This window comes from Agelaius tricolor, unplaced genomic scaffold (genome assembly GCF_023055355.1).
Source record: "Agelaius tricolor isolate 1412-34295 unplaced genomic scaffold, bAgeTri1.0.p SCAF_46, whole genome shotgun sequence".
NCBI classification, from domain to species: Eukaryota; Metazoa; Chordata; class Aves; order Passeriformes; family Icteridae; genus Agelaius; species Agelaius tricolor.
Genome location: NW_027269306.1, coordinates 1,890,500 through 1,916,938, shown reverse-complemented (window position 1 = coordinate 1,916,938; position 26,439 = coordinate 1,890,500). Strand labels below are relative to the sequence as shown.

The following is a 26,439-nucleotide window of genomic DNA, read 5'->3' as shown; positions in this document are numbered from 1 at the left end:
CCTGAAACAGTTGGAGGTGATTTTGCCTGAAAACTGAGTGAGCAGTCTGTCAGAGAAAATGAATTGAACTATTTCAGCCACAACTTCTGAGGAGCAGGAGAAGGGTACAGTTAAATAATTATTTAATTTTACTAAACATACATAAAAGCATTAACTTATGAAGTTTTTAACTTTGGGCAAAGCCAATAATAACTTGAATTTGATTGCAGAACCAGAACTAACATTAGGAGTAGGAATTGTATACATTTTGGAACATAAGAACTGTTAACATGTTCTATAAACATGAAACTACACATATATACCATATTCTGTAGGAACACCTCTACAATCTGGGTTAGGGAAGTGATCTGTCTACGCCTAAAAGCATGCTTATCTCCTGGTGCTCATCTTCACTGGCCTTCTTCATATTTTCTCTTCCTTGCTGAATGAAGTCTCTCCAAATTCAGTAATTGCTCAATTCCTCCTATTTGGTTTTGTATGCTGGAGTTCCTAAGAGAGCAGCTGTCCTCATCTTTGAGTGCTTTGTCACTTCTTGCTGGAGTGACAAAAGCAGCAAATCCTTCTTTAACCTGACAGAATACAAATGTTAGCAGGTGATAACCCAGTGAAATTCAAGTACAAAGGTTCAGATTGTTGGATTCTGCTGAACATTAAGCAAGAGAGGAAATGTTAACAGGAAAATAATTCAGTTGGAGAAAACACATTTAATTAGAAGTGTTTGCCTTGTATTTGACTTAGAAAATTTGATAATGACAATTACACTTTTATAAACCAAACCTTAACATAAGACTTGGTACAAGAGTGTGATTTAAATAAGACAAGCTTGTATTAGAATGCAGATTAGCAAAATAAATAGCTTAATTAAAGAGTTTAATGTTGCAATTGACATTTCTATTGCTAGGCAAGCATTTGATTAACAAAACCCAAAATCTTGAGGTTTATAGTGTTAACTCCCTCTCCACTTCACTCTATAGATTAGAAAGCAAACATCAGTGATGCACAGTCTGTAATAGGTTGGCTTTTTTATGTTAAAGATCTTTTTTGTTCTTTTGATAGTTTTAATTACTCTTTGATATATTACTGTTAGCTACTTTGTATCTATCCAAATCATAGACAGATGGCAACACAGTAGGGAAACAGGTTTTTTGCCTGATGAGCAAAACCCTTGCATTTGAATGATGTTTTCCACCTGTAATCTGGGATTGTGTGGCTCTTGGGGGAGCAGCATGCAGCACCAGCAGCTCCCCTGCAGCACTGGCTCTATGAGCTGCAAGGTGACCTCTCAGACTCTGCTCCTGTGCAAGGATTACAAGATGAGACCTTTTTCCCTCTGCTCAGTCATTTTTATAATATTAGGCAACTGTGCCCCAGCCAGTTCTAAAGCACTATTTATTTTAGCACATTCATTTTGTGCTAAAGCTTACCTTCCTTAGTCTATAAGCATTTCTTAAAGTTTGAAATATGAACAATAAAGTTCATGCAAATTGTTCACTATTGCATTTGTAACAATGCAGCTGAAGGTACTGATACTTCAGGTCAGTAATGACTGGCATCTCCCTTGTAGCGAGGAAGTAACTTCTCCATTTGAGCAGTGAAAAGTTTCAACCTGTTAATTCTCTCATGCTTTTCCCCAAGGCCTCAGCAACAAACAGCTCATGCTTCACTGCAAGCCACTAGTGAAAATCCCTGTGGATTAGCATGTGGGGCTGAACCTGTCCTGTGCTGAAAACTGCATGTTTAAACTGACCTGGGAGTGCTTATTCATCCTTACTGTGGTACTTAAGCATGGACAGACTGATGTTTAAAACAGTTCTTAATATTTTTACTAGAATTTTAAGTGCACTTGTAGAATTTTATAATTTTTATCCATTTCTGGAGTACTGTACTGTGACTGAATGAGATTACCCAAACTGAAGAAGGCTTAAGTCTGCTCCAGTTGCAATCATACATGTTAGTCAAAGCAAAGGAAGCAGCTCCCAACAGCCTGTTTATCTTGGTCATTAAAATGACAAAAAGTTGAGAACAGAAGGCATTAGAATGACACCAACACAGAAAGGAAGGAGTGCATTATTACAGGCTGAGATTTCATAGATTAAGGATTTGGAAAATCTAAGGTGAAACCAGCAAGGCACAGTTCTTGTCCATCTCTGCTTTTTCTTAGCTAGCACACCAGGAGCTTTACTTTGGAGGTGACAAAGCAGACATAGCCACAACCAGATAATGAAACACAGCTTTGCTTCAGCTGTAATTACATGGTGGAGTTCACTCAGCTCCTGCTTCCACCTCTGAGAAAAAGCAAGAGACACACAGTAAATACCAGCACTGTGTTTGGTGAAAAATCCACCACTGTGTCATTCACAAGTAGAATCAGGCTAGGAAAGTGGTGTAATTTCAAACATCAGTCTGGTGAATTTCAGGGAATGTGGATGCTGATGGCATCAAAACCTGATTATCTGCTGGTCAGCAAACTTTGTCACTTGAGACCACTGTACACCTCATCCAGAGACAGCCCTAACTACCTGAGAAATAAAAATACCTCTAGAACCTCTTTAAAAAGGAAAGGGCAGCTACAGCTGTAAATTGCTGTATCACTTTTGAACCATACATTCAACATTGGGTCAAATTCTAATAGAGCTGTTCAAGCTCCAGAGTCTAACATAGATCTGAAAATGCAGTGATGAGGCATTGGGAAACAACAGGTTTTTACATGTTTGTGTAATGTTACCCTAAAAATAACATTACTCTAAATAGGGCATCACATAACTACAGTGTGTGATAAATGGATAGGTTCTAATTCACAGATGTGCTGAATTTTTATTCTTCCATGGATTCTTTTAAATGACATGGTCTTATCAAGTAATAGAGGAAACAATGTTTTTATACTTTTACATTCTACCATTTTCCTTTTCTTTTTCTTTAACTTCTACTTTTACTGTAAGTGATGATTTTGATTAGGGTACACAATAGACTAGCCTCTTCCTCCCCTTCCAAACAGACTGGTTAGCATCTGTTTGATTCATGTGCTGTGACTTTTTCCTGCTGCTTTCTATCAACCTTAATTGTGAAAAATGGTGTCTTGTTGCCCTTTTGATATTATTTCGGAGATTGACTCAGCCTTAAAGTATCCAGATGGGTACAGTTGTACAAATATCTGTGGAATTAGCTCACTGAGGTCTGGTCTGCAATATTTTTAATTGACTTACATGTTCTGTGGGAAAAGAAGAATCATAAAAAGCCTTTGCTGTAGCATTCCATTCTTCACTAGGCTCTCCCTGGGGCTCTTGATGGATACTGGAGGCATTCAGAGTGTTGGCAGCTCTGTTCAAACTGCTAGAACCTGATTGACAAAAAGGAAATGGTAACAACTGCAATTTAGTCTCCAGGCACTAATTGTGAATGACTAAACTGGTTTACCTCTGATCTTAAAAAATCAAATATTTTTGTTTTAAATCCCTGGATCTTTGTTGTAGGCTTTTGCCCTTCATTTTTTTTCTTTCCCATGTTTCATCTATTTTTTCTCTAAAGATGAGATATATTTCTACTTTGATTAAAAATGTTTTCTCTCATTTTCTCATATTAGGTTAATGACAGAAAAGTGATTTGTAGTAAATGTATGTATTCTAAATATTCTAACTGAATATATTTTTTCAAATGCTATTACTTTAAACTCACCGTGTGATAACAATAATAAAATGCATAATTAATGCCATTATAACATGATATTCCAGGGTGACTTGTAATAAAAAAAGACATGAATGCAAAGCTTTTCAGACAATCAAAAACCATTTTTAATAAGGAGTCTTTGTGTTAATGGCTCTATCTAATGTTTCAGGTGGTCAGGCAGTAGCCTCTACTAAAGGTAGGAAAGGCAGGTGAGTAGATTAATTACAGACAAGTATAAGCTCCAGTCCTTCAGAGGCTTCATGCAGCACCAGTAGATTCTGCTGCAACCAATATCAAATTCCTTACAAGGTGAAAACACAAGGATTCTTTCGCAGTTCCTCACAATGCAAACAGGAGCTGTTTTGTCACTACTCAGATGCCTGTGGATCACTGCATTGACAGTAAAACCTTGTTTTGCTGTGAAAATACAGTTACCTCAAGGTTATGTAACAATTATTTCAGAATACTGACATTTTCTCTTGGGAGGAACAGGAAAATGGTTATGTGTTCATTTTCTTTTTTAATCATCTGCCAGGAAGATCTTTGCCATTCCCAGTTCATTCCTTCATTTACTGATGTGGAGTGTCTGCTTTCTGGGAGCCAGCATATAAATAGTAAACTCCACTGTGGTTAGGCAATAAAAGGAATTCCCTCAGACAGATTTACTAAACTCTTTCACCAATTACTCTTCACCTCTAGCTCTCCCATATGGCTAAATGGGTTGTGCTCCAGACAGTATATAGGATATACTATATAGTATAGTATACAGTATATAAATAAAAAGATTTAAAATGTAGGTCCAGTGCCCACATGGATTCCACTGCAGGTCTGCCATTTGGGAAGAGATCTGCAAACAAAACAGCACAAACCCCAGGCACAACAATCACTGGGAGCTTGTAGGAGCCCTCACAGGGAGGTTCTGCAGCATTTCCAGAGGGCAGCAGCCTCAAGGAGGGACCTGTCTCAATTTGGCAGCAGGAGGCACATCTGGGACACAGACCAAGACCCTCACCATGAGGGTTTGCTGGAATTCAACTGAGGCAACTCAAATGAGGGACTGGAGTTAGCTGCCTACCAATTCCTTTGGATGAATCTCTCAGAGTCACCTGGAGTTCCAGCACTTTGTATACAGAAAGGTTTCTGACAAGAAGAGGAGGAGGAACTCACAGGGAAGAAATTTAGATAGCTCTGTCTGTTCTTACAGAAAAGATACATGCAGAACATCATGGAACTAGGCATTCATTTTATTGAAACAGATAACAAAATTCACATTATTTAAAGAAATAATGTGCCATCTGACATCAGGATTCTGGAACCTTGCTACTACTACTGCTGTTTTAGGCACAAAGACATTTCTGAAGCTGAACTTCAAAAAATGTGCATCAGAACATAAATATCCATGAGCAGGAGACCAAGGACAGAAACAAAATTACCTCCAGAGCTAAATTCATAACAGAGCAATGTAAAGAAACCAGACTGCTGGGTTTCTGTCTGCCACTGGCTGCAAAAGTAAGGATGGGAGTCCACTCTGCTCATGGTATGTTCGAGGGCCAAAGGTAAAAGCGCTGCACCAACAAAAACTCCATAGACACAAACACCCTGTCCTGTGGATCCTGCTCTTTGGAAAACACCCAGGGCTCCAGTTTTGGGCTAATCTACCAGCTCATTTTATGGCAAAACAAATCTAAATACAGTTTTTCCACATCCCAGTAATGATTTAGAAACCCATGGAATAAAGTTCATATTTACTATTTTGTATGTGCAAAATATTGCTCAACAAATAATAACCAAGTGTCAATAGTAGGAGATTAAAATGCTCCTTGAGCACCTCAAGCTCCAAGTTTTCCAGAGCCTGACAGAATATAAAGTCCTTTCACACACTCAGCACATTCAGATGGTTTTAATGGTCCATCTAAATTAGAGATGTACAATAAAATAAAAATTAAAATTTCTGTAAGATCCATTCAAAGAAGCATCTACTGGTTCAAAATCTACCCTAATTTTGATGCACAATGAGAACACTGAATAATTTGCAAAAGCTGCTCAATGCTTTTCAGATCCATGCAGAGCCCTGATAGAATACACTCTACATTAGGATTAGAAATGCCTATCAAAATTCAGTTTTTCATTGCACTGCTGTTATTTGACAAAGGGAAATATGAGGAAAAAAAATATTTAATCAACAAATTGATTGATACGCTAACAAAAGCTGTTTAGTTGTATTTATAACATAAACAGAGCAATCTCAACTTTTTATGATATAACTAAAATGTCAGGCTTACATTTTTCTACACTAAGCTTAGATATAGACATTTCACCTTCTAATAATTTTTCTAAGGACTACATGGTTCAGAACATTAATGTTTATATTTTCTTACCTTGTATTGCTTCTCCACTGTCCCCATTTTCACTGAGATCTTGACTCTGTGTGTTTGAAATAATGTTTGTGTTTTCCACTAAGCATGGTGGTTTCTCTTTCAAAAGGGAAGGCTCCTTGGAAGCTGAAGTCCATGTAGCTTGACCTCTCATTTGATTTATTCTTGAACAAGAACTGAGAGCTAAAAAATTCAAGTATAGTGGAGTTTTCTCAGCTTTTTTATCTGAGGTTGGAAGATCAAAGGATGACCTTACACTTATGTTTACTAAATTTCCAGATGTTCTCATGGGTAAGGAGCATGGTTCTTTCAGGTGACCCTCAGCAAGCTTCATTCCTGGAACTGTTCCACTCAGTGAGTCTTTTTTCTCTTTTAACAATGTGTTATTTGTTGCAGCATTAATCTCCAGGGAATGTCCAGTTTTGATGGAGTGTATCTGAGTACCACTGCTAACATTTTTATGTGGAATTAGTTTATCTGTACATGCCCTGTCTGCTGGGGGGTTTTTGTGAGCAATTTCGAGACCATCAGCCTTTACTGGAGATTTGGCTTCAGCAATGGAAGTCCAGGTGTTTGTAGCATTCCCTGTTTCTTTAGCACTGCTTTGTTCAGGTTGATTGCTGTGCATGTCATCTGCATTTACTCCTCTCTCAGTTTTTGGGGGGCATAAATTAAAAGTACCTAACAGAGACTTATTATCTCTGCATTCTTTTGCAGCAGCATCATCAGCACTTGTGTTATCACAACAAACAGTTGGTGGATGTTGAGCATCAGTTGCCAGAACAGCAGTGCTGTTCATGTTTCTGGCATTGTCATCATCTCTGCCTTCAGCATCTACGAGTGTCTGTTCCAGAGGAAGTTTATCTCTATGTAAACCACTCAGATTGAAGTTTTTTTCTGTTTTATGTAATCCACTGCCTACAGAATTGTCACTATTCAGCAAGCATTTTTGGTATTCTGCTTGAGAATTCTCTTTAGTATGAGGTAGGATGCCAAAACTTAAGTCCTTAGCTTGGTGGTTGTCTGTACTTCTGTCATGCAGAGCACTCTTCTCAGTGCAAAGAACAGCTTCAGACTCAGGTCTGGGTGCTTCAGGTGTAAGGACACTTTTGTTGTGCTGTCTGGTGCCTGAGTTTGCATCTGCCTTGGCACAAGTTGATTCACCTGCAGTACTGCACAGTTCTTCCTTGCTGGTGTCAGTCTCCTGACTTCTGTTTTTCCTGTCAGCACCTACAGTCTCAGCACTGCCCAAGAAGTCCGTCCTTGTTTGTGTGTGGTGTGCTGCCAAGGGCTCAGTGCTGTCCTGTGGCTTTTGATCTGAATCTGCATTGTTTTCATCTGCTAAGGTTCTGTGTGCTGTTCCTTCTGCCTCTCTGCATCCAGGGACATGCATTTCCCAGGTGTGTCCTTGGGTAATTAAATCAGTATCTGTGCAGAGGGTGTTCCTGGGAGAAGCCTCCCTTTGCTTTACTTCACAAGGGCTAGCAACATTAATTTCATCCTTAAAACTGTTCTCAAGAACTTTTGACCCTGTAGAGTGAGGGTATTCTCTAGTTAGTGACTGATAACCCAGAGCTTTATGTTTTACAGTTTAGAATTTCCAAAGAAGTGGACTCAGAATTGGTATCAATAGTGATATCTTATATTACACACACAAACCTGTCAAAAAGTTACTGAAGGTAAGTGCTGCACTATGGTCACTTGCAAAATATTTATGAACTGAGAGAGCAGAGAATATCTTAACATTCTGTAGATTTTAGGTACGACCATTTAATTCAGGATTTAAGCCCTCTCTTGTCATATACTATATCTGAAAACATTTATCCTTTCTTAACAAAACTACTTATCTCTATTATCCATGGAAGGTTATTACTTTGTTCTATCTTTAATTCCTCAATGCTTGAAGACTGATCCCTGGTGTTTTTTACTTCAGTTTCTTCTTCATTTCCACAATTACCATATTTTCTTATTACAGACTGCATAAACTCATGTTCTTTCTGAATAGCCTGTATTTCACTGTCTTTTGAGTGTTCTTGACCACTCTAGCATAGGAAGGAACAAAAAATCATAGGTATTTTAGTAATTTACTATAGTCATTGATTAGGTAAAAAGTTCAGGACTGAGATTTAAAATTAATTTTACAATTCTGATGGAAAACAAAGACCTGAAACATAAAAAGTAAATGTAAACAGAGAAAAAGAAAAAAGCAGACTAATACCCTAGAAGAGTAGGAAAGAATTCAGGTCCTGCTATATTACAGTGCACAAACTTAGACATTTGACAGAATTCCTCAGTGATGAATTTGAGCTGTACATGTGGTGGATGGATTACTCCCTCTCTCTGCTGGCCCACTCAGTGACCTGCTCAGTGATTCCATGTGCAAAAATCCTGCAGGATTGCTGTTTACACCCAAACACATAAACAACATGCACTCAAAACCAGCACATGCACATATAAACAACATTTTTTTTCTAGCAAAATGCCCAGGACTTTTAACTTCATTTCACAAGGCTTCTAAATTTACAATCCCTAACATTTAGTTCCTCATTCCCTCCCAAATAGCTTTTTAACTTTGAGTCAAATTCATCAAGAATAGAAGCCTGAAAGATTTGTCTACTTAAAAGTCTAAATCACTGCTCTACTACTGCATCTGTATTTGTGTTCAGTTTTGAAAGCTGCAGTCAATGAAGTTCTGTGGAAACTAGGGCCTGAATAGTGAAGAAAATAAAATCCCACCAAAATAAAAAGCAAAAGGAGATGCATCCTTAATCATCATCAACTGTCTGGCAGCTGAAGACAGGAGCACGTGCTGGCTCTTGCCCTAAAGATAGGATATAAAAGAGGCAGATGTGGGAGGGAGCTTAGGCCATAAAAGATGTGGGAAAGAGCTGAAGACACTTGGGTGGCTGGAGGTGTTGCAGAAGGAAGGCTGGGATGTGGGAGGGAGTTACAAGAGCTGTGCTTGGGCACTGGGTGTGTGGGGAGGACAGGGAATATTGCAGAGGGGAGGGAGGCAGGGCGGCAGCACTGCTAAAAAATGGGGCTGTTGCAGTGCTGGCAGAGTAGGGATGTAGAACACAAATCTGCTGGAAACAGTTTCCTGCAGGTCACAGGAACATCCTGAGGCTCCCAGCTTTGCTGTTTGGGGGAGGGAGGAGTCATGGTAAATAGAGGAGGGTCCTAAAATAATTCTCCTCCACCCTCAATTTGAAGTTTCAGTTGAAATTTCTTTCTCTTTTCCTCATGTTTTATCATTATTTTCCCTGTCACACTTGTAAATTGTATATATTGCACATTTTCTTGTCTAGGTTTTTAATTAAAATTGCTTCTTTCCTCTATACAGCCCTGGCATCACACTTTCAAGCTTTTGAATACAAATACTAGAAAATTCCTTTTTCTTTCCTGAAATCTATAATTATCTTACAATCTTTTGTTTCCAGGAGCTCTTTCTTCTGACAGAAACACCACTCTATAACTGTGTGCATTAGTCTTCTACAGAAGTAAGACAGCCACTGCAGTGGAACTTACCACATTTGTGGGTGTGGGCTGAGCTGGGGACTGCATCTGAAACAAATAGGATGAAGTGTTCATAGAAAGGCAGAAAGGTTTCATGTTTCCTTTCCAGGTGTTCAGATGGATTGAAGAAACCTACTTTTCAATAAATTCAAATAGCTGTTCAGCCCTTCAAAAATAGGTCCAAGATGGACAAACTAAAATACCTAAATAACAAAACTTTTAAACTTGGATTTTAATTTTTTGCCTGTGATTTAGTAAAATCTAACTAAGAAACACATATATCCCTAAATATCCTTTTCCCTCAAAGGACTATTTCATAGTATACAATTCAAACCCTTCTGAAAACTAGATCTCCCTGTACATACACCCACAAAAGAATTACAGCAAGCCATTGGTGGGTGTAACCCTATTCTCTAATGGTACACAGCTGAATTACAAATGATATCAAACTAAATGTGAAGCATGGTAAGGTTAAACTAAATTGCAATCCAAGTCTGTAACGAGGTCTGACACTGTACCTTTCTTTTAATAATGTCTTTTGTTTAATTACTATTCCAGAGGTGATCAGCGTGAAGAAGTTTAAGTACATTTTGAATTTCATGCCCCACAAATAACCACAGGAATTTTAGATTGCACTAGGTGTAAAAATAAGTATAAGCATATTTCCTTAGAACACTTGGAACCACCATCAAGGTCTAAATCCAAGGCAACACCTTTCCCTTTTGTGTGTCACCAGAGGCTGACTCATTAGTGATACAAGGTGAAATTCCACAAATCAGGATAACCAATATGATCTGCTGCAGCTTCAGTTTCTTGGCACTCTTCCACTCAGTCCAACCTGCCCAGCTTTGGAAATCTAATGACTACAACACAAAGTGGTGTGGCAATTTGCCATAAGATAGTGTAAGATGTATATTTGGAAGACATCTGACTTCTTTTGCATTTATAAGCATATGCTTTAAGCTTTTCTGCTTTCAAACCCATGGGGCTATCTTAGTAAGCACCAGTGCTGTTTATCATGAATGCCTAATCACTTTGATTCTGCATCCTAAACAAAATCAATATTCCATTTCCATTCACGGAAACAGTGATTTTTAAGATACACAATTTGCATAATTCCTTGTAGAGTTCAGCTTTGGTACAAGGAGTAATCATTTCAAATCTCATTTCCCTTGCATTATTAAGCCCATACCACAGCCATGTGTATGTGTACATTAGCTATAAACATACTTATGTATGTGCATTGAGAAGAAATGGATTTTACATTCTCCCAAATCCTAAAATATTTTCACTGCTTGTCATTTTACTGACAATTATGGACTAGTTCTAAAATGGTTACCTGTCTTTACAAACCTAGTGTCCTCCTATTTTCTTAACACTCCAAACAAGATAGTATACATGAAAAATGAAGACAGATCATTTGAAGATAGATCATTACTTGTTTGTAAAAATTAATGGAAAATACTCAACAGAACAACAGAAGACACTCAATGCACAGAGAAGCTTTCTTATGGCTTCTGACTCTGCCCAATTTTTTCAATCCCATAGAAGACTGGAATACAAATTTGCAATCCAGTATGATCCTGGGATAACACAGAGCTGCAGGGGATATAACAGAGGGATCTGTTGTATCTATATATATATAGCTGCAGGGATCATGGGATATAACAGAGCTGCTATGTGTTCTTCCTTTTGTTCCAAAAGCCCATCTTTGTGTGCTTCACCACTTGTTGACTTCCCATATGTGCCCTGCACCTAGAGCTGAACATAAATTTGGCTCAGCCAACAAACCAAGCTCAATTCTAGTTCAGCCTGCACTGCATAAAAGTCTTTTACCTCCTGCACTCACCACCTGATGAGCTTGCTGTGCCTTTGATGGCTCCTAAACATGCTATGTGACATAAAGGTTGGTGTTTCTTAAACTAAACTGAAAGCACTTAGATAACCTGAGTATGGATAAAAACAACCTTCTGATCTGTCCCGTGTTTCAGATTTTAGAGAAGCTGAGATCAGTTCCTCTGAGTAGAGGTGGACCTACTTCCACACCTCCAGGGAACTAACATACATATGAAACCAAGTGGATCTGCCCCAGTATTTGAGAAATACCCATGGAAAATATGTCTGTGAAATAGGGTTTAGTAAAGATAGGGGGCTTAAGATAACTGCTGTCTGTTAGGTAAAAATTTATTAATGAAGTAGTACCTCAGGTTTCCATGATATAAGCACCTCTCTTGATGAAAGGAGAACATTCTCTGGGTACAGTAAGTTTCAGTGATACTTAGATACCATTGTCATATAAATTTTTAGGCTGAGCCACATCAAAGGAGAATCAGTGGACATGACAGACAAGATTAGAAAAACTGTCATATCTTCAGTTCTCTGGCATTTTTACAAGACACACTGCAGCTAGTAAAGACACTTACCTGCAGATTTTCCACTTGTTCAGAATGCTGATTTCCTGGAGGAGGATGATAATCTTCAAGATGTCTATGAAGTCCTTTAAGGGAATTCAGCTCATTTTTAATAGCGTGTATTTCTCTTCTCATGTTTTCCTCCTGTAATAATCACAGTACACAGAGCACACAAACACTTTACTGCATGTTCAAATGGGTAAACCAGCATTTTTCAAAGGCATGAACAGCTTAGCAAATGAAACTTCATCCTTAAAAGAAAGTATGCTAAGGAATTTCTTTGTACAAAGTAATTGAGCTCTTTCATTCAACCAAAATTTTAACCACATTTCCATTACAGATTATAGCTTTTATTAACTGGTTTGGGATTTTTTTTTCACCATTTACTACTTGTAGCAATACTCCAAAAAAGTGAGATTTGTATTTGTAGATTTCTTCCTTTTTGGCTCAAAGATAAATGAAATATTCAACATTCATTGTCTACCTACATTGTCAAGAAATCACAGCAGCAAATAATTTGCTTAGCCCTTTACTCAAGTATCCAATCCTCCTTCAGAAAATATGTAACAATTAAATTTTTGTATTTAGAACTAACTGAATGGTCTAAACTACAACTTGTAAAAAGACTCAAAGGGCAATTTCACAGAAATACTTTCACATAATTTACAAAGATTTCTGGATTTCTGGACCAGTGTTAATTTTATCCTTGATTATTTAGTTTAGGAGACAAAATTTCTAGTTAGCCATAGCAGAAATATGAAAAGGAATAACAATTATCTTCTACAGAACAGATGCAAAGGTTCCTGAGAAATAAGCAGGGCGAATTCCCACGTCTGTAGAGGAAATTATGGTATAAAATTCTCCAAGGAATCAGGGAAATCAAATCTTCTCAGGGAACTGAGCATCAGAACAGTTCAGCTATTTTGTGGTCTCATGGTTGCAGTCATCCCCACAGGGGCTGCACTCAAAGGAGTGAGCCTTGGACAAGAGGATTACAAAGACAACTTTGCATTATTTCCCTACAGCTTCCCTGGAAATCTGTCTACCAAATTCAAAACCTTTCTGGCAGCAAGTGCCAAGCACATAGAAATAAAAAAGACAGACTATTAAACAAATGTTGCTAAGAGTCTGGTTTCCACACATTAAGCAGAGCTTGTCTTATTGAAGTGGTATTAATCTTTCCTACATCCAAACATGCATTTATTATTGCAGACAATTTTTACAGTTACAATGTTTTGCTACTTGTTTTGGATTAAACAATTGCCAAAGTATTCTTTAAAAGTAATGAGGTAATAGAAAGAATGTCAAATATAGAAGACAAACTATTGTTTAGGCATCCACAGAGGAGAATTCACTAGGGGGACATTGCAGACACACCTTTTCTTATCCCCTTTCACCCTCAGTCCACACTGAAGAATTCCTTTCACATCAGAGCTGCAGGAAGATCACTGACCTTTTAGAGCACAGAAGTCATCCTAAATCTACTTTGAAAAAATATTCATTTCTAGAAGTATCTGTATTACTGGAGAAGAAATGAGTTGGTTTTATTGCATTATTTCTATGGTATTTTCTTGGCTTTTAGGGATTACCTGAAATGCTTGACAACTATTCCAAAAAACTTTTAGTACTAAAGCATTTAATTTAATAAACCTACATCATTCTTCCAAGTTCTTAGTGCCTTCTCATGCTCATTCTGAAGATTAAGGAACTTTTCTTCATTTTCCTTTGCCTTCTCCCTTTGCAGCTCATTATCTCTTTCAAGGGCCTGCAATAAAATTAATTATCCAAAAAATAATCAATACCACATTAATGAATTTTGATGTGTTTTATGTTGCTTGGACCTTTGCTTCTAACATGCTGCAAGTGCCATACAGATCAGTGATAATGTGCTATCTCAACAATAATTTTCATAAATTAACAGAAAGGTGCTTATAGTTTAGCTAACAGGAAACAGGGGGAGGTTATGAAAAAAGAAATGGCTATAAAAGGGTATAAAAACACTTGCCATTATTCAGTTTCACTGCATAAGTTTTAATGTGCTGAAAAAAGTAATATAAAGTCCAGAGATGAGAGATATGAAATGTAGCATAATCCAGAGTCACTGTACTTAAAGAAAAAACTACTGCATACTCACAGGAAAAAAATATTTTTATAATCAGTTTTTCTGTCCTAAATTGTTTATTAACCTCTCTTATAAACTATACAATCTTTACATTCTAAAACATATCTACTGCAACATGAAGTATATATCTGATTATGTTTTAATTTATTTTTATTAGGTCACTGAAATAGGAGTGCATTGAAATAACAGTAATATTAAGTTTTATACCACCATAACTGTACTTGCAACAGTTTTGGGTTAACTCTTTCAGCCTTCCTGTGCTAAATTAAAGGAGTCTAGTGTAAATCACAGCAACTTCACACACATATCAGGTACTCTTGGAGATTTTATCCTATCATAATTTTATAGCAAACAATATGGAAGATAATAGTCCCTGCATTCCATTACCTGCTAAATAGATGACACAAATATATTTGATAATGTAAGCACAATTTTAATGCATGAGCTGTATGACCAGCTACATATTTAGGATTCTGCTGAGATTCTTTAGAAGTCCACTTGAAAAATGTTATGGAGGCAATACTCCAAACTAATTCCTTTTTACTAAATCTTTTAACCAAAAATGAGTCCACTTTTTGATTCACTTAGCACCAATTTTAAAATGTTTATGCTAATTTAGCTATACTACTAATAAGATAATATTTCACAGGTATTAACACTAGGAAAATTCAAACTACCCAAATACCCTGCACTTTTGTACACATGGGAAAATTGTGCATAAGAATAAAATGAATCTTCTTTGACAGATTATGTATATCCAAAAATGGGACAATTCAGCAATACATTGTCTGAATAATCCCACTCTGATGTAGCATCTTTCATCCAGTTGTATAAACCAGGAATCCAAGACCTCCTCTCTTTGATGAACCTGCTCTTAACTCCAAGGATGCTTTTACTTGCACCTGAAATGCAGCCTCCTCAGTGATGGATGATTATAGTTATTCACAGCATAGCTCTTAGGGCAAAATCTCTGAAGTAGCAGATGTATGGAACTGATCACATGTTAAAGCCAGTTGTACACACAGGGGAATACCTGAATTCCTTGCATTCTCAAGTATGCATCTGTTTAAGAATATTTTTTTATAAGTTATATATTCAGCTCGCTATTTTAAAAAAAAAAAAGCAAAAATGCAAAATAAGAAGCTAACATTGTATTATTCCTTGGAATATCATGGGAATGATTGCAAAAATGCAATATAAAGCTAATATTGTCTCATTTCTTGGAATATCATGGTAATTGTATCAAACTGAAAAACAACTCTATTTACATCAATTTATCAGTTTTTTATTCATACATATAGCATAACCAAGGCATGCCTTGTAACACCCGTTTCATCTAAAGTATTTATGCCTTAAGTTACCTTTGAGGACTGCACTGAAGCTTTGATGACCAGCAGTGGTTTGTGCTGTAGTTAGAACAATTGAAAACAGTAATACTGTCCCAATGTCTAATGCAAACAGACCCAAAGCAGAGCAGGCTCTCATCAGAATTAGCATAATTGCAACCAGAAATCAATTTTTTGGCCTGCACAGGCTGCAAAAGAGAGACTTTTCCTCCATCCACACCTTAACAAGAAGAAAACAAGCCATACTTGTACACATTTATGTGCAGTCTTCAAAGAGAAGATTCACTGTTACCATTTACTGTTTTAGCTGGAGCTTTAAGGCATACTATAAACTTTATCTGAGAGGGGAAACAATGGCTCAGAAATGCTATCAGAAAAAAGCACTTTAAAATACACTTACTATTCAATAGTCCTGACACAAAGGACTAAAGGGTTCCTGTATTATGAAAGTCATCACCAGTAGGGTTATATATATTAATTATCTCCAGCCTCTGTTTTAATCTACAAAGCAATTCCAATTACCTTAAAAAATAAAAAGCACACTACCTTCTTTCTTTAACAAAAACCAGGATTATATGACTAGCAAGTAATCCAGTTTCACTGGACTCAATATACAAATAACGGAAGCTACAGAAAAATCATGCTACTTTAGGCAATTCTACAGCCAGAGGGCTGTTCAATTAATCTTTGTAAAATGTTGCTTTAATTCCTAGTGAGGTTTTAGCCACTTTCTGATGAAGAACATAGCTCACCTTCAACCTTGTTTCATCAAAATACAGAAATCCTATATTTATATTGTGGCAGAAGGCAAAATATTCACACCCGTTGAGAGTAAAGTCTTAGGGGAAGTGAATAATTTCAAATTAGCATAGAAGCATTTATTTAGAAACTAGGAGCTCAGTAATTTCAATTTGAAATTACTGAGCTCCTAGTTCAAAACCATGGCTTCAAAGAGTGGAACAGTTGTGGTTATGTCCAGGCAAACAGTAGGTAATAATTTTTAATAGACCTATCAGTGGTTGTACCTGAATGATACACCTGATGGGAATGGATATGACATTAACCTTCAGTGCACTGACTGCTATTGAAATGTGGAATCTGAACTCTTCTGAGCTTTTACATGCTAAAAGAGTGTCCTAAAGTGACTTTATGATGCTTGTATCCACAGTCATCTGTTCTGCTTACACTGGATATTAAGTTCTGCACCTTCAAGACTGGTTCTGAGAGCGAAGGGGGAGAGAAGCAGCACGCGGGTTGTCAGCAGAAATTGCACTTGCTCCCCTGCATTCTTCTCCACTTGCTGGAACCCTGGTTACTGAGAATTTCAGACTTTCTGTGCTGGCAGGCACTGACCCCCAAGAGAACACTGCATTTGACCTGAGGCTGTGGAGAAGGCTTCCAAAATGGAATGACAGAACTGGGATTGTGGGTGTGGAGTTTGAATAGAAGCGTGTAATATCACATGGTGGAAAACTTAAGAGTTTAAGGTTTTAGAATATAACAATATATATAAAGCAAGATGGAGGTTTTAGGGTGGAGGCTGGTCCCTCTTCTTCACCTTCTTCTCCATGGGTTTGGGTGGGTTTGTGTAATTGGATAAGAAGTCCATATTGTGGGCCACGGTTATTGGGTTAAAAGTAAAAATAATTTAGGTGCCATTTCTTAATTGGACACTTTATCCTTAAAAGGCCTTGTAGAGAGGGAGATACAGCTCCATTTTACCTTGTTAGAGTGAAGTGCTGTAGAACTCAGGGTTTGTGAGAGTGTAGAATAAGAACTAATAAACATCTGAGTCCCAGTAAGAAATACCTTCTCACACATTTAATCCCAACCTTGGCAGAAAAAGGAAGCAAAGAATCCACACCCACCATGTTGCCTGCAGCACAGACAGCAGAAGAGAACTCTCCTTTGCTTTTAATCAGTTGGGTTTTTTAGTTAGCTGAGGCCAGTAGTTTTTTGGAACTGTTCAGTCCAGTGACAGCAGGTCTATCGTCCAGGGCACCCCAAGTTACAATGTGGACACAAGACCTGACCCTGGAGAGACTGAGAAAAGCTGAAGACACACCCCAAAAAGGACTCTGAACTACAGAAAGACCTTCTGCATCTGCCATCTCTTCAAAACAATGAGAAGATTCACTGTTTAATATTACTCATTTTTTCATGTTTGTGAGTACTTTGCTTGTTAAATAAACCATTTTTTTCCACTTTTCTCACAGGAAATTTATGTCTCCTGAACTGGTGGGAGGAGAGGCCACTTAAAGTTGCTTCTAAAGGAACCACTTCAAAAGTTTCCTCCCAAAGTTTTCCCTAAACCAAGACAAAGAGGAACTGAGGAGTGCTGCAACTCCACACTCTCCAGCGTGACTACTTCCCACCTCTAGCATAAATATGATGCCAGAAAACACAGCAAGAAAGGGCTAAAGATAATCCTCTTTCTTAGCCCTCTGCTTTAATAAAACTGAGGACAAGGTCCAGCTATGAATGAAGACGTGAAATTTGAAATGGTGCCCAGAAATGTGTACCTATATGAAAATTACAAGAAACAAAAGTCATAAAATAATTTGATTTCAGCATTTGAAAGCAACCCTGTTCTGGTTTGCCCTCTAGAAATGGCTGCTGAGAATGGCAACCATGATTTACTTTAGGGAGAGAAGAGGGAAAGCACAGCCTGTGCTTCAAGGCTCATGTTGACAGTTAAGGAGCTGAGGGAGCAATGGAAGTGAGGTCAAAAGTTCTGAAAGGCACACAGATGTCTTTAACAGCCCTGGACTTAAAAAATACATAACAGATAGTAACAGCTTGTCTAATTGAGAAAAATCTGACCTGATAGTCTTCTTTCAGTGCTTTTAATTCACTTTCCAGTCTAACGTTCATTTGGGTTATTCGCTGAAGCAGCTCCTGCACACACTGTAGAGAGCTGAGAATTTCCTTATTAATACAAACAGAATAAATATATTGAGTAAGATTTTGTTTCTGGAGTTTAAACATTAGATAATTTATGTCTTTTGTATTATTTTTTTTTTTAATTCTGTCAGTGTTTACAAATTCATGTCTGTAAAAAAAGGTACTCCAACCTCAACATTGGGGAAAACTTGTAGGGAGAAATCAGAACACCACCCATTTTTCTGACCTTTTACCTTGGAGAAGTTAACATTACTATAAACTATTATAATATTCTTTTTCAGAAAATTTTCCTATAGTTAAAATGAAATCCACCCAATCTTTATACATTCTTCAGTGCAAATATGGATAAAATATCAAATCCAGCCCTACTGTGGTTTCTATTCAGAATAAACAGAATAAACAGAATAAATTTATCTTATTATATCACAGGTTAGAAAAATATGGCAAATCCAAAAGAAATTATTTCATAAATGGATCATGTTAGAGTAACAAGAAATTATTCTGTATCTCCTGAATTAAATCCTAATAGATGTAAACCACCACCCATTAGCTTTTCATCATACGGTGCAGCTATATCATATTTTACTGTCAGGGTCTGAACTTTGGTGTTACCTTCCCCAAGACTGTATTGTTACTTCATGAAGGGAATGTTGTAAAAAGAGACACCCAAAGTGAGCTGATTTGAGTTGATGAAGATGCCATGAGTGCTGCCATGAAGTGTGTTGCAGGCTGCTGGAAACTAAGCCATTTTTTACAGAACACTACAAAACACATTTCCAAGGTTTGAAAGACAGAGTGAATGACCCAGGCAAGGCAATCATCACCCCCTCAAGACCACTTCCAGAGTACTAAAGAAGACATGCACAGAAAAACCCCTGAGTTTCAGGCAAAAAGGAATCTTAGATGTGCTCGGTTTCTTCAAAATACATTGAGAGAGGAACATATTATTAAAACAAAGTACTTTGATGTACTTGCAAAGTGCTTTCAAATTATTCTAGTTTTGGTTCTACTGGGTACAAAGATACAGCTATCTAATAAAAATAAAATCAATATTTTAGTGTACTCTCATTCCTTTCCCAGCATGTATAAATAGTATTTTTTTCACTGAAGCTTAATTTATTTTTAGTTCAGTTTTACATCCAGAAGACTGAACTGCAGAGCTATGGAATGGTTTGGCCAGTGTCATCCAACAGGTCAGTAGTAGAGTTGGCCACATCTTTTAAATCTAGGACAGTTTTCTCTCAAATAGACCAGCCTGCTTCTCTCCTAGACTTTAGTACAAATCAGCTGTAATACAGATGATATTTCTAGCCTAAGTCCAAGAACCACTGAAGCCAACACTTCAGTTAATCAAGGTGAATTATGAGTGCTCCACAACACAGAAATCCATGTCTCCAAACCCAAGCACATGGAGGAAACATGAAGCTCATCTCTCCATAAGAGCTCTCTCCAGACTACACCAAACCCCTCCATAAGTTCAAACTAACCTACCAAGCAAAACTTAGCAATTCACACACAACAGGAGAGAGATGCAAACCAGAATCCTTCTCTTAGATAACACAGCAAATATGCTCCACAAATTATGCTCCATTCATCTCCACAAAAATCCTTTTAGTGCATTCAGGGCTGGGAGAGTAATGAGGCCTGAGTAAGTCTCCCATTTTTTTCCATGTATTTATTGGCAAGTATTTTTTAAAAGCAAGCTCAAAATGCAAGCAGGCTTTTATAAATTGGAAGAGTGCTGCTGGATGAGTGCTCTTTGGGCATGCCACCAAGATACTGCTTTTGTCCCTCCCTGGCACCAAGGATGATACACTTCTCTGACCTGTTCCTTTTGTGAACTGCAGAGTGAAAGTTCTGCAACTGTTCAAGAAAAGGAAAAAAGCCAACCACCTTTTTCATGCTTAATGTTCTGTAAAGCAGTGCCTTATGTTGTTATTACAGGGAACAATTTTTTTTTTTTTTTTTTTGCTACATTTGATAATTGACTCCATAGCCTTTTTTTAAAAAGGATTTTTTCTGGAATATACCAGAGTCAGCAAGAGAAGACACTCCTCACTCTGTTCAGGGCAGTAAAGGTACGGCTTAATAGTCTAAATGGAACATCATTTCCTTTGTGCACCATTGACACATTATTCCCATTTTACCTGGTTTCAATACCAGCAATGTTAGAATAAACTGCTGGTAACCAGAAAGCAGAACAGCATGTTATTTACTGCTTATTTATACTGAACCCACTCGTAGGCAAGTGTTTCATGGGAATGCCAAATTTCCCCCATGTGAATTCAAAGACAAAATGTAAGACTCGGAATAAAGTGTCAAACAATGGACTTTGTTCTGGTAATACTTCTTCTAAAAACTGAGCAGTAAGATACCACTTAGGCCAGTATTAAATATTTCTGAAGTGTAAACAAGTGAAATTAACTATTTTTTTTAGCTTAGTATAATAAGAAACCTAAGTGTGAAATATAGCACCTACATTCTTAAGTGATTTTAAAATAGTGAAGCTGTATTATCAACTCACCAGCTTTTCTTCTTTGATGTGTGTGTTTTCTTCTTGAACTTTTTCACTGACTGCTGTCTCCTTCAAAAAAGAAAAGGGCATGAAGAACAGTAAAAGGCATTTAAAATTACTATTTTCTTTAACAATATTGTTTTAATGTGACATAGTGAATCATCAAGAGGTTATTTAAAGAAATGGAATTATTTTTTAATGTCTCCTTACCCATTTTTTACTATGAAATTATATTGATATTCATAGCACATTTATTTCCCTAGAAAAGGTTATAGTGGAAATAGTTTAATTATAATGTATATGCAATATAGTAGAAAGGAATCACTAATCTGTATCCCTCAGAGATCACTGCCAGGAGGTTTGCTGAACAAAGAACAGAAAATATTCACCAAAACTTTAATTTGTTTAAAATCCAAAATACCATTCTGATTTTCTGTTGCAGTTCTTGAAACTGTTTTTCCTTCACTGCAAGATTGATGTTTTCTTCTCCCACCCTGTACTGAGAGGTGACCTTGGACCTTATCAAGTCTGTAGTTACTTTCTTCAGTTCCTTAACACAGGAAACACATATAAATAGTTCATCCAGCATAGGCATTGCAATTCAAAACAGAGACAAATCTTTTAAACTATCCTGGTCATGCCCCACTTTGAAACATTGTATGGGAAAAAACAGAATAAATTACAGGTACTGAAATGTGTAAGACTGACTTGCTAAACTTCAAACTTGTCACACGTGTCTAAAAGTTTATTTTCACAGGTAAAATGTTATTGTGCCAATTTTAATCTCTTTGAAGTATTTACTTAATCATTTTATTATTTCTACTTCCAAGAGGTATATTAGAAGTGGACACTGAGTTGGTATTAGTAAAACCAATGGGTTTTATGGGTTCTTTACCCATATATACAATAGGAATTACTATTGTAACTATGGTGTACGCTCTTGGGAATGAGAAGGAAAAAAAGGGAGAACGGTGATTATCTGGTAAAAACAGGAACTGGCTATAAATTTGGAGGATCTTTGCTCTTCCTGAAACATTAATTACTTAATCTCAAGAGAATGCTAAATTAATTTTATATTAGAAGCTTCTACAACATGATGCCTTTGATTTTATAGTCTTTATCCTCTTTTAAATATCCTGCGGCTTTTTTTTTTTTTTTTTTTTTTGGTATCTGTTTTGTAACCAGTATATTCAGAGCTCCTAGTGCAGCAAATAAACAGCAAACGCTTTGATCTCATTAAATTACAACTTATAGTTCCTGGAGCCATAAATATTGTGCCCTGCTCTCCCCCTCCCCTCCCATCCTGGTGCAAGGTAGTCTGGTTAATATCGCTCTCTCCTTGAGCACGCTGACGTTTACTCAGACAAATAGCAGAGGTTATGAATGCTGCTCACAGATAGCATCAAGAATTCTCCATGATGCCATAGTGGTGAACCAAGCATTCAGAATGGTCATAGTTTTATCTAACAACTAAGTTTGGTCTGTTTAACTTTTCTTCACAAAACTGGAATTTCGGTTATCACACACAGAATTATCACAGGCTGGTGGTTTAACTGTTCTGGACAAAATCATAGAACAGTACAAAAGAAGAAAAAAAGATTACATTGCAGCTGAAATTCACAAAGTTTTATGGAAAATACAAGTAGAGGTAGCACTTTTAAATAAATCATTTTTTTGCTAGAGGCTTTATTTCTCACGTATTTTAGCCATAAATTTAAAATGATCTAGCAAGTCCTAAGTGTAACTGCAGAATCAATTAGAGAACTGAAAGCCAGCAATGCTTTACAATTATTCTGTTCTGAAAGCTATTTAGGTTTTCCCCATCTTTGGCAATACAGACATATCTACATATCTCAGCTGTACTGCTTTTACTAGAATGAACCATGCAATGCTCCTGCTGTTAAGTGGCAGAAGGTGCCAGCTGCTCTAACTTTGTGCAAGTGCAAAGGTGCACGGTGACAGCCTCACAGAGAAGCAGATGAACAGGACAGAGAGCCCAGCTCACAGCCTGGGTGCCACAGCAGCAGGTGCAAAAGCCTGCCACGGATCTGATGCCAGCTGTTTCCCAAAAGTCAGGCTTTATAGTGTGCAGAAAAAACTTATTTTGTCATGGGGAAAGCATGAGTCATGGCCTTGAGACAGAAAAGGTGTTTGTATTTTCTTCTTTGTAATGGCATCATCTGGAAGCAAATCCAAATCTGCTAATACAAAGCTGTAGGCAGGAAAAACCAAAACAAACAAACAACTAGAACACAACACAAACTCCCCAAAAAATCTCCACAAATGAAATAACCAGAATAGCAAATTTTTACATGGTGAGTGAAATCACAAGGTTTTTAGCTGCAAAAAGAATTTAAAAAATAATTTTCTACCTAAATACATGTGTTTTCTTGTACCCTGAAATTAATTACAACGTAACCCCAAAGTTTTTGTTTTTTTTCTCTAGTAGCTTTCTCTCATTGTTAAAATCACAAGCAGTATCCAAAAATCTAGAAAGTATGATGAATGTGAAAAATAATTTTATCAGGTCTGGGGTGTGCTGAGAGAGAATGATAAGGCTTTAAACCCAGTCCCTTGAGCTGTTGCTAGCAGCCAATGCTTAGGGATATGGCTGAAATCACTTCATGCCAGTGTAAGTCAAGAGTGTCCCAAAATCCCAGTCCTGCTCCTTAAACCTGCTTTACTTCTCCAAGTTGGTATAAGGTAAAACTTCCACATTTTTGGTTGGTGTGGTTTTTTTGGGTTTTGGAGTTTGTGGTTTTCAGTTGGGCTTTTTTTTTTTTTTTTTAATAAAATCTAGGTTTTTTCAATACAAAATATTAATTCCACTCTCCCTTGAGGCCACACAAATACATGTTCCAGCATAAAGAAATGGTGTGGGATTGGAAAAGCAGCCAGTACAGGCAGATGTAACCACTTCCCAGGACTGGTACCCTAAGAAAAGTCAACCTGTACTCAAAATTACACCCAAATCTGTTGGCTCTCTTCCCAGATTGCTGCAACCCTCTTGTACTCTTTTGGGTCTTGAGCAGCAGAGTTGTTTTTGAAGCAGCAGAATGACAGAAACCTTCTTCTTGGCCAGATATCAATGCAAGCATTTTCACAGTGGTTAAAAAGAATCCTACCACACTGAATATCAAAATGTTCAGATCCAGAAACAAATGTTACTGAAAGGAAATTTTGCCACAGTACATTACATTACAATTTAGGAACAGGACTTGAAGCAGGCAATGTCAAGAGAAAAATACAACTTCTCTAAATAATATTTCTTTCCTGAAATCCCAGAAGAGGAAACCTGTGCAGAACAGACTTAAATTTCACTCAATTTTTCAGTTGTACATATTTAAGACCTTCATAACACACTTGCAATTTCATTAAAATTGGAGATTAGTTTATTTTTACCCATAAATGTTAAATAGCATTTACTAACTTCACATTCCCATTAAGAACATATGTGTGAGATCATCCAGGTCTGAGTGAAAGTAATGGCTGTGATAAGAGCTGACAACCAAATTAAGATTTTAGTACCATGGATACTCATTCCCATTCCAGCACTGAGGCTACAGAGGAAAGAAGTTTGAACCCAGAAGTTGTCAGAGCTGTTAGAGGTCACAGAAGTCTCCAAGGCAGATAAAACCAGCTTTAGAAGTTGTCCCAAATTGTGGTGTTGATATCATGACTTCTTTCAGCTATGTAGCAAGTGAAAACAGCCTGGTAATCCCTCTTCAAATCTCTTCTAAATATCCCAGTTCAGATTGTTCAGAAAAGAATGGTCAAATACTTAAAACTGGTAAGAAATTCAGAAATAAATACAATAAAGGCATTTCCTGCTGAACTGAGGAAGCTGGATTAAGTTTCAGTTGGCCCCCTATTTCTGCTTATCTAACAGTATTTTATTTAAAATTCATAACCCTTCATGACCTTAAGAATCAAGAGTAGAGCTGAAAAAAAGAGTGGATCAAATAATATGTTTGACTGCTGGAGTACATAAATCTCAAATTCTCTCTCTCACCCATGTTACTCACAAATTTCATAATGTAAAATTTTCTTAAACATTTCTGTTTTCTTACCTCTCAAATTCTTACCCTCAGAGAATGCTAAGTAATTAATTATTCTTGGTTTCTCACCAAAGAGACAAATCCAATTTACTGTGATGCTGTAATATTTCTAAAACTCCTCACTTTTTTATTTACATTATACTACAATAAAGATATGCTGCATTTTAGATGAAATGTTTCTGTCACATGCTCTTGTTTCTATCACATGCAAATTATTTCCTTTTTTTAAAGGAATTGCACAGTTGGGGTGTACACAATGCACAGACAAAGCTGTTCTCAGACCTTCCAAGTTATGATGATACCAGCTTCTAACAAACATGGCTTTCCTACAAAGGAAAGTTATCCCCACTGATACCTTCCAATATTTTTCTGTTTCTCTTCCATCCATCAAATAATCCAGATAAACATATACAGTTTTTATATATAACCTATCATTTGAATTATGTAGCTAAATAAACATTTTTAAATACTGTAAGACCTAACTGTGATATAGAAATTAATTCGAGAATTTTCCCAGTGTTCTGCTTCATTGTAACTGTGGATTTCAGCCTGCTTTTCTGATGGTAAGAGTTCCAAAATCTTTGATCACTTCAAAATTTGATCTTTTTGACACTGAGGTTTGGTATATTACATTCTAGTATGGAAATAAAAAATCCAAATTGAATTTCTGGTTAATTTTTACTGTGGCAATATCTCCATGTAATAAATATGAAAATTAAGTAAAGCACTAAACAAGGTAAGAATGAAACAAATTTTTAAAAATCTCAAAATGTCTGTATTTCGAGATAAACTTAAAATCTGGCTTTTAGTGGAATCATACTCCAAAGAACCTTAACAATAAGAGGCTACATGCTCTGAAGAAGAAAAGAAACAACAGTAGATTCAGGGAGAATTTTCAAGTACTTTTGTACCTTCAAATCCCATTTTTCAGGCAAAGAAAGGTAAACAGGTAAACATCCATTTTTCAATCAATATAACCAAAATATTAAATGGTCATAGTCCCTTTTCCTCATGTACAAATGATCTTCTCCCCCTGCCCTTTTTTGTTTTCAAAATCATTCACAAACTTGGCAAAGATTCCATGGTAATTCAAAGCAATCATCTGGAAACTGGGGATTAACAATTAGGCCAAGAAGTTGAGATAGTCACGCTTTTGATCCCTACATAAAATCATTACAGGATCTAAAGGAGAAAAAAATTAAAAGGAGGAAAATAAAAAGATAAGGAGATATAAAGAAGAGATGTGGTGTGGAAAGATGCTGAGTTTACAGAACAATTCTGACTTTTGAATGCCCATTTGTTTTTCTCGTCAGCTCTTAAGAAGCAGCTCAAACTGAAAAGAATGTTATTCTTCCCACTATTACCTGTGTTCAAGAGAGCAAATCAAAAATGTACTTGGCAAAGAGGAGTTTCTGAATAGAGGCGGGAGAAAAGAGCTTAGTGACAACTTCCTTGTAAACCATAATCTGATGTCTCAGCTGCTTTGTCACAAAACTCTCCCACCTGAGGGATTCAGTTACACATTATAT

The 26,439-nt window shown here is 36.9% G+C and overlaps 1 protein-coding gene across 1 annotated transcript in view; it reads right to left on the bottom strand.

Annotated features, from left to right (window-relative positions):
- Positions 1-105: 105 nt before the first annotated feature.
- CCDC73 (coiled-coil domain containing 73) overlaps positions 106-26,439 on the bottom strand; it is a 95,185-nt gene continuing 68,851 nt past the window's right edge. The window contains exons 11-20 of the mRNA XM_071455294.1: positions 21,274-21,402; positions 20,862-20,921; positions 18,257-18,361; positions 13,620-13,730; positions 11,978-12,109; positions 9,567-9,602; positions 7,912-8,080; positions 6,042-7,568; positions 3,204-3,337; positions 106-569 (exon numbers count right to left, since the gene is read on the bottom strand). Coding sequence (XP_071311395.1) covers positions 390-569; positions 3,204-3,337; positions 6,042-7,568; positions 7,912-8,080; positions 9,567-9,602; positions 11,978-12,109; positions 13,620-13,730; positions 18,257-18,361; positions 20,862-20,921; positions 21,274-21,402 — 2,583 coding nt within the window. The 3' untranslated portion in view covers positions 106-389. The remainder of the gene's footprint in view (positions 570-3,203; positions 3,338-6,041; positions 7,569-7,911; positions 8,081-9,566; positions 9,603-11,977; positions 12,110-13,619; positions 13,731-18,256; positions 18,362-20,861; positions 20,922-21,273; positions 21,403-26,439) is intronic.